General features: G+C 36.9%; 1 protein-coding gene across 1 annotated transcript in view; it reads left to right on the top strand.

Annotated features, from left to right (window-relative positions):
* The window catches only part of LOC141146180 (cytochrome P450 2C14-like), a 102,935-nt gene extending 102,764 nt beyond the window's left edge, over positions 1-171 (top strand). Inside the window, exon 9 of the mRNA XM_073632914.1 lies at positions 1-171. This exon is cut by the window's left edge and continues 26 nt beyond it. Coding sequence (XP_073489015.1) covers positions 1-171 — 171 coding nt within the window.
* The last annotated feature ends 9,228 nt before the right edge of the window (positions 172-9,399 follow it).

Here is a 9,399-nt window from a genome sequence, read left to right on the forward strand (position 1 = left end):
TTGGCCCGAATGAAGCTCTTCCTTTTCCTCTCTGCTTTGCTCCAGAAATTCACCTTCAAGCTGCCCCCGGGATCTGAGCGTCGGGACTCCAAATGGCTGAATGCTAATAGACGTGACCTTATGTGTAATGCTCAGCTGTGTGTCGTGCCCCGAGCATTACCCACTAAGTAACTTGTTATGAAAAGAGCATTTTAGGGTTTCTTTGGTGGACCTCGATACAGAAGTATAATGATATAAAACACAATTAAAACTTTAGCATGTTTTGTTATCTGTCTAATTAAAACAATATCAATGAATTTTGTTGGGCCCCGCTCACATACAAATAGTTACATACAAAACACATAAGTACTGTCATTAACAATTAAAAGTGGTATGTGGGACATTGGTATTACGCAGGTGAAAACAATAAATATAAGTGACCAAAAAGCGTCTGGCAATCACACAACAGAACAGTTTGTGTAAAAAACATATACTACATAAATTGCCACGCTATATAAGTGATAATGAAGTGCAACAACACATAAAATGACAAAAGTAAATCCAAAAAAAGTCAGAAGAAAGATAGGTGATAAAGTCTTTAAAATCGTGTCCAAAGGATGATAAATGTCCATACACCCAAGTGCATCTTTTACCGTGATAATACAAGATGTACTCTTACCGAATCTCCAGACTCCACATTATAGGATTTACAAAACACTGAGGATCCATCGATTGGATATAGGTGGGTGGGGATAGTGTCGCAGCCGCCCATGCTGGTTCTCACTCTTTCTTATAGGTGTCATATAAAGAAAAGGAAGAATTTCCACATAGTGTAAAACTGTATGTTTTTTTTTTTAAGAAAAGCGTTGCTGAAAACTTACACAAGTCCAGTAAAATGAAGCATATAAATGAAAAGTTTCCCAGGTTAAACTCTGCAGATCAAAGATCAGGCTGGCGTGGTGTAGTAGGACATAGACTCCATGATGCCCCCGATGACGTCACATATGATGAAACATGTAGGGCGGAGTCTATGTATGTCCTACTACACCATGCTAGCCTGATCTTTGATCCTCCATGTTTTGTGAATCCATGTCTGTTTAGACTCCTATAATATGGAGTCTATAGATCCAGTAAGAGTACATCTTTTATTGCATTTGGTGCATTTGGGTGTATGGATGATTATCGATTTTAATGACTTCATCACCTACCTTCCTTTGGGCATTTTTTTATATTGACTTTTGTCATTTTATGTGTTGTTGCACTTCATTATCACTTATATAGCGTGGCAGTTCATGTTTTATACATGAACAAGCAATAGCAAAGCTGCTTTACACTCTTCTACTCGAGAGACAAACTGTAGACATGTCCTGGAATTTGCCCATTGACCAGACAAAAATGTTATTAATGAAATGTTCCGTCTTATGCCCTGTACACACGATCAGAATTTCCATCAGAAAAAACTTGGATGGTTTTTCCGACGGAATTCCACTCAAGCTTGCCTTGCATACACACGGTCACACAAAAGTTCTTTGAACTTTCGACCTTCAAGAACGCGGTGACGTACAACACTACAACGAACCGCGCATGTGTAGTTTTTTGCGCGTCGAAATTGCATACAGACGAACGGAATCTCCGATAGGAACTTTTTCCGACGGGAAAATAGAGAACTTGCTCTCCATCTTTTGCTGGCTGGAATTCCGCCAGCAAAAGTATGATGGAACATACACACGGTCGGAATTTCTGATCGTGTATATGGGGCTTAAGTTATGTACATCAAACGGCAGGTAAACACCATCCAAAGAGCTGTATAAGCAAAATTTTCCATAGAACTCTACAAGGATAATTTAACCAGTTTAGAAATATGGTGCAAACAGATTCCTCACCCCATGTGTTGTATTGTAATGTCACCTAAAATCTTATCTTGTTGGATCAATATAGAAATGTTGACTCATAGACCATTGTAAATATAGACCACCAGAGCTGAAAATGTAATCTAAACACGTTTACTCAGAATTTTGTATAATGTTGTCATGATGCTATTCGACAACTTCCAACTATTCTCAAACAGGAGATTTAGTTGAAAGAGAAAAAAGGGCCTGTAGGTAGTTCGGTTGGCAGAGGCACCCGATGTGGTTGTTCAAAGGATAGGCGCGAGTCGTCTGCTTTAGTAAAACATCCAATTACTTTATTTTACCAAATAAAATGTGTTTCATGGCTTTAAACTGTCACTTCCTCAGTTCAAGGTGATAGAATTGGTGTCTAGTATCAGCTGGTAGTGAGATCCACTTGGAGAATATTCTGTAAAGGTTAGCCTGGCAGCACTAGGGTTCATTGGTTTGAATCCTAACCATGGCGCTACCTGCCTGGAGTTTGCATGCTCTCCCTGTGCCTGCGTGGGTTTCCACCGAGTACTCCAGTTTCCTCCCACACTCCAAAGAGGTAGGTTAACCACTTCAGCCCCGGTAGGTTTTACCCCATTTCTGACCAGAGTACTTTTTACAATTTGGCACTGCGCTGCTTTAACTGGCAATGGCACGGTCATGCAATGCTGAACCCAAACAAAATCTGCATCCTTTTTTTCCCACAAACAGAGCTTTCTTTTGGTGGTATTTGATCACCTCTGCGGTTTTTATTTTTTGCGATATAAACGAAAAAAGACCGAAAATTTTGAAAAAAAAAAAGATATTTTCTACTTATTGTTATAAAAAAAATACAATAAACTCAATTTTAGTCATACATTTAGGCTAAAAAGCATTCAGCCACATGTCTTGGCTAAAATTCAATATGTGTATATTTATTGGTTTGTGCAAAAGTTACAGCGTCTACAAACTAGGGTACATTTTCTGTAATTTACTTAGCTTTTAGTCTGACTACCTATCTCATTTTGTTGAGGTGCTAAAATGGCAGGCAGTACAAACCCCGCCAAATGACCCCATTTTGGAAAGTAGAAATCCCAAGGAATTTGATGAGAGGCTTGTTGAGCACATTTAATATTTAATTTTTTTGTCATAAGTGATTGAAAAATGACAAAAAAAATAAAAATTTACATATAGTTGTCACTGAAATGATATATTGCTCAAACCTGCCATGGGCATATGTAAAATGACACCCCAAAATAAATTCTGTTGCTTCTCCTGAGTATGGGGATACCACATTTGTGGGACTTTAGGGAGCCTAGCTGTGTATAGGACCCCGAAAACCAATCGCCGCCTTCAGGCTTTCTAAGGGCATAAATTTTGGATTTCACTCTTCACTACCTTACAGTTTCGGAGGCCATGAAATACCCAGATAGCACAACCCCCCCCCCCTCCACAAATGACCCCATTTTGGAAAGTAGACACCTCAAGCTATGTGCTGAGAGGCATGTTGAGTCCATGGAATATTTTATATTTGCCACAAGTTTCAGGAATATGACAATATTTTTTTTTCACAAAGTTGTCACTAAATGATATATCGCTCAAACATGCCATGGACATATGTGAAATTACATCCCAAAATACATTCTGCTGCTTCTCCTGAGTATGGGGATACCACATGTGTAGGACTTTTTGGCAGTCTAGCCGTGTACGGGGCCTCGAAAACCAATCACCGCCTTCAGGATTTCTAAGGGGAAAATTTTTTATTTCACTCCTCGCTGCCTATCACAGTTTCGGAGGCCATGGAATGCCCAGGTGGCACAAACTCCCCCAAATGACCCCATTTTGGAAAGTAGACACCCCAAGCTATCTGCTGAGAGGCATGTTGAGCATTTTTCAGATCTCGCTTTATGTAACAAAGTTTTGAAAATTGAAAAAAGAAAAAAAAAATTTCCTTTTTCTTTTTTTATTTTCAAAAACGAATGCGAGCTGCAAAATACTCACCATGCCTCTTCCAAAATACCTTGGGGTGTCTACTTTCCAAAATGCTGTCATTTGGGAGGAGGGGGGGTTGTGCTATCTGGACATTTCAGGGCCTCCGTAACTGTTATAGGTAGTGAGAAGTAAAATCCCCATTTTACACCCTTAAAAAGCCTGAAGGCGGTGATTGGTTTTCAGGGTCCTGTACGCGGCTAGGCTCCCAAAAAGTCTCACATGTGGTATCCCCGTACTCAGGAGAAACAGCTGAATATATTTTGGGGTGCAATTCCACATATGCCCATGGCATGTTTGAGCAATATATCATGTAGTGACAACTTTGTGAAAAAAAAAATGTATTGTCATTTTTCCAAAAGATGTGGCAAAATATAAAATATTTCATGGACTCAACATGCCTCTCAGCAAATAGCTTGGGGTGTCTACTTTCCAACAAGGGGTCATTTGGGGGGGTTTGAACTGTCCTGGTATTTTATGCACAACATTTAGAAGCTTATGCCACACATCACCCACTCTTCTAACCACTTGAAGACAAAGCCCTTTCTGACACTTTTTGTTTACATGAAAAAATACTTTTCTTTTGCTAAAAAATTACTTTGAACCCCCAAACATATATTTTTTAAAGCAAAGGTCCTACAGATTAAAATGGTGGGTGTTGCAATGTTTTTTTCACACAGTATTTGTGCAGCGATTTTTCAAACGCAATTATTTTGGAAAAAAAACACTTTTATGAATTTGAATGCGCTAAAACACACTAAATTGCCCAAATGTTTGGTAAAATATATAGTAAAAATGGTCAGTTGCGCTTATATTATCCTCATATTCCCATAAAAAATGAAGGGTAAAAATATGCTTCTAATAGTAACATTAAATTCTCATAAGGGTGGTAAAAATAAGAGTGGTAAAATAAGAGGTAAAATTCCACTTATAATAATAACAGTAAATATTCATTAATAAATTAAATTCAACTAAACTAATCCTACATAAATGTGCTAATAAAAAACGCAAAGTGGTAAAATAAGAGGTAAAATTCCACTTCTAATTATAACAGTGAATATTCATTAATAAATTAAGTTCAACTAAACTAATCCCACATAAGTGTGCTAATGAAAAACACACAGTAATAAACCTTGCTGTGTATGTGCTTTGACACAGCTTTAAGCTCCTTATAATAAAAATATGTTAGGTGAAATCTAATTAAGTAAAATAAATGAAATCAAATTATATATGTCATGCTTCCATGAGATTTCTCCAAAATTATAAATACAAATGTGCAAAAATTATATATACACAAAATCCTCCTTTGCCTACAAATCCTTCATGTGACGTATAGATAATCATTATTATTATTATTATTATACAGTATTTATATAGCGCCAACAGTTTACGTAGCGCTTTACAACTTGAGGGTAGACAGTACAAGTACAATACAATTTGATACAGTAGGAATCAGAGGGCCCTGCTCCTTAGAGCTTACAATCATCGAGTGTTATATCATTAAACCAAAACAGTGTCAATTAACTCGTGACAATGTTGAAACAAAAGATCAAAGTGATGGTGAAAAAGAATAAAATGTTACTTTTAACTCCTTGCGCTTTTTCTTCAATATTAATCACTGCTCCTCTCAGATTCCGGACATATGGGGAGAAAAATTAACAATCCATTGCGCAGAGATTAATGATTTATTGGATACTATACTTAAGATAGGGTTTTCTCACTCACAGACTCATTCTGGATGGGATCGCTTTTATATTGATCAGGCTGCAAACAAGAGCTCAGCGGCACATCTCTACCTTCACCGCCGCCACTCACACACTGCAGATGCTGGACGTCACAGGCTCCTCCTACATGTTACGTCACTGCCACGTGACTTTTTCAAGGATGCCCGTCCTTTCCATCTGCCGTGTATTTATAGTGTGTGTGTACTTGTTGCTATAGCAATCATCATTTCAATGATGCGATCTCCCTTGCTTACTCATGATCATTCACACGATCTTCTATGGCTAATTATAATGTTCCCTACTTTATTAATCTTTAATAAACACTTCTTAAATAAAAAATTAATATGATCAGAAGCCCTATGATCCTAATATATTTAAGATAAAGCTTCTTAACTGAAACAATATATACTAATCATTAAAACATATTGTCTTTCTAATAGTATATTCATTATAATGTTCAATACTCCCCCTGCTGCTTTTGGCATGGAACTTCACCTTTTAAAAGAATATCTTATAAAATTTTGTCAATTATCAAATCGCATATCTTATCCATATAAAACTTTTGATTAAAGTATATCCCCTACCCAGGGGAGTTTTAAGTTTAGAATATACTTCCAGAATAATTAAAAAATTATGTTAAAAATGTATATATATAAAAATATATATATAAAATATAAAAGCTCACATAGAAAAATCTAAAAAATCCTAAAATACTTTTATTTAAAAATCTGATATAAAACAATTTAGGTCAAAATCTATGTTTAGGCCTAGCGGCGTGAGTGTACGCATATTAAAAATCCATCTTGATTTGATCCTGTTTGCTTAGTTCTTTCACCTTATTACTCCCTCTCCAATGTGCATTGTATTTTTCAATGGCCCAAAATTTTAGCAGTGTTGGATTTTTTTGATGGTGTGTGGAGCCTTGAAACGCTATGTTTAGGGAATCCTTTTATAATATTTTGAATGTGTTCCCTAATTCTCTTCCATAGTGGTCTTTTCGTTCTTCCAATATATTGTAACAAGCACGGGCACTCCAACACATACACAACCCCTTCACTTCTACACGTCAGAAAGTCTTTGATCTCATACTGAATATTAGTACTTGTGGCTCTGAAGTTCATGCATTTTTGTCCATTCAACTTTGTGTTTGTGCATGCGTAACACCGTTTACATGGATAGAACCCTTTTCTTTGGAAGAAAGACAATTTTTGCGATGTTTTTGGGGGGTCAAGAACGTTTTTTGCAATTATGTCTCTCAGCGTTGGAGCCTTTCTATATACAAATTTAGGTTTATCCGGTAATATTTTCCTTAATTGATGATACGCTAATAATAGTGGCCAGTGCTTTTTAAAAATCTTTTCTATTTTACAGTGTTGTATGTTAAAATCCATAATCATAGGAACATCTTGTGACAATATAGGGGGTTCTTTCATTTTGTTCTGGATCAGTTCGTCTCTGTTGATATTTGCAACCTCCCTTATTTTATCTTCAATAAATAACCTATTATATCCTTTCTGGACAAACTTTTTACCAACATTTCCTGCTTGTTCAAGAAAAGTGCTTTTTTCAGTGCAATTCCTCCTTAGGTGGATAAATTGTCCTTTTGGTATATTTATAAGCCAGGGGTCAAAATGACAGCTGTCCACTGGGATGAAATTATTTCTTTCTACAGGTTTAAAAAATGTTTTTGTTGTGATTCCATTGTGGGTTAATTTTATCTCCAGATCTAGAAATTGTACAGATTGGGTATTAATTTCATAATTCAATTCTATGTTTCTTTCATTGTTGTTTAATTCTTCCAGGAAGCTGCGGAGTGGTTCCTCTTCACCCATCCATAACATAATGCAATCATCTATAAATCATCTGTACATTATTAATTGTGTGGGGGTGTTACTATATATCGCTTGCTCCTCCCATTCAGACATGAATATGTTTGCAACGCTTGGGGCATACTTGGCTCCCATCCCTATTCCATTTAATTGCCTGTAGTATTCTGGGTACTGTGTATATTACTGGGACCCTACATGTCTCCGGTACAAGGTATTTTTCCTCCTTCTTGGTTAAAATATCTCTCATACTTCCTTTTTTAATTAGTTCCTGTAGTTTTCTTTTGTACTCTCTTGTGGGATTTCCCCTTAGTTTTATGTATGTATTGCTGTCATTGAGCTGTCCTTGAAGTTCCTCGTTGTAATATTCTTTGGACAAGATTACAATTGCCCCTCCTTTATCCGCCGGTCTTATTACTATTCTTTTGTTTTCTTCCAATTCTTTTATTCCATTCTTAATCACTGTTGGGTTATTCATTTTTCTTATTTTCATCTTTTCGATTTCCTGCGTAATCATTTTGTTAAAAACATCAATGTGTTGATTATTATGCACTTGAGGGTTAAAAAGAGATTTGTTTCTCAATTGGCTATATAAAACTTTTCCTGAGGTTTCTGTAACGTCTCTGTTATTCCCATCAGTAGCCACTGTTTTATTTAACATATACTTTTTGATGTTTAATTTTCTCGTATATTTTTGTATATCCACATATAGATTGAATTTGTTAAGATTCCGTTTTGGTGCGTATTTCAGGCCTTTATTTATGTTTTATTTAATTTTGTGATAATTCAATTCCACTTAGGTTGTATATTCCTTCTCCTAATGCTCCCTTTTCCTTTTTGACCTTGTGTCCTCCTCTGCATCCCCTTTTACGTTTGGACTTCTTGGGTCTGTTCGTCTTAGTTGTCTTGGAGGGGTTGTATTTCTGTGGCATTCTAAAAAAGGAGTGGGTGGGTTGCTATCCCTGTAGTCTCTTAACGGTTCATAACGGTTATACGTATGGATTAGGCTCTGTCTTGGTGCATATTGATATTGTTCATGCTGTTCTCGATTCCTTTCATAGTTTTGTTGGTACTGGGGGTATGATCTGGCTTCTTGTCTGTCTTCATGGTTCTGCTGATAATAATCTGAACTGGATTCTCCATATCTCCCTTGATGGTATTGTCTTTGATATCCATAATTGGATAAGTTGTTGTGTTCATTATGGTATTGATCTTTATATTGGTCATACTCCCTATTTCTGGAGTAATCATAATTGTTATTGGAATGTTTCTGTGATTTTTTTCCACCATTATTTTTCCAGAATGGTTTTCTTGGAGATTTATTCCATGGTTTTGATTGGTAATTCTTGTTCTGCCACCATGGCCTTGGTGTTCTGGGTCCATTGTACTCTTGTTGTTTAGGTGGTTGTTTATATCCAGCAAAACCAAAGTCATGAAATGCTCGTAGCTTTCGGTTTCTTAGGCCATAGAGATGATTGGAACCATTCTGGTCTTCAATCAGCTCTATGGTCAGCTGGCAGAACCACCGGGGGCATTCTCTGGTTCCCTGGTGGGACAGGAGAACCCGAGAAACCATAGAAGATGGTGGGAGGGGCGTTCCCTCCCACTGCTTATAAAAGCAGTCTAGTGGCTAATTAGCCGCTAGGATTTCTTTTACATGAAAGCTGACCGCTGGCTGAAAGGAACGATACCAAGGTGATACCTAAACCTGCAGCATGGGGGCAATCCGCCCCCAATGTTAGGGCAAATCACCCCTCCACACCTGCCCCCATGCTTCGGCATATATGCTCATGTTTTTTTTTTTTTTTAAATCACCTCCTACAGCGCTGGAGTTGCTGATTTATGTATCGTGAGAGCAAACGCTGTTGCTGTCAAGATAAATAAATCTGCTGAATGGCGCCCCTGAAAATAAAATAATAGTTAACAATAAAACACAGTAAAGTATAAAATAATTACATACCTGAAAAGCAAACATGATAAAACATAGTAATAATAAAACATTGCAGTTAAAAAATACAGTAA

The sequence above is a fragment of the Aquarana catesbeiana genome, linkage group LG05 (assembly GCF_042186555.1).
Source record: "Aquarana catesbeiana isolate 2022-GZ linkage group LG05, ASM4218655v1, whole genome shotgun sequence".
NCBI classification, from domain to species: Eukaryota; Metazoa; Chordata; class Amphibia; order Anura; family Ranidae; genus Aquarana; species Aquarana catesbeiana.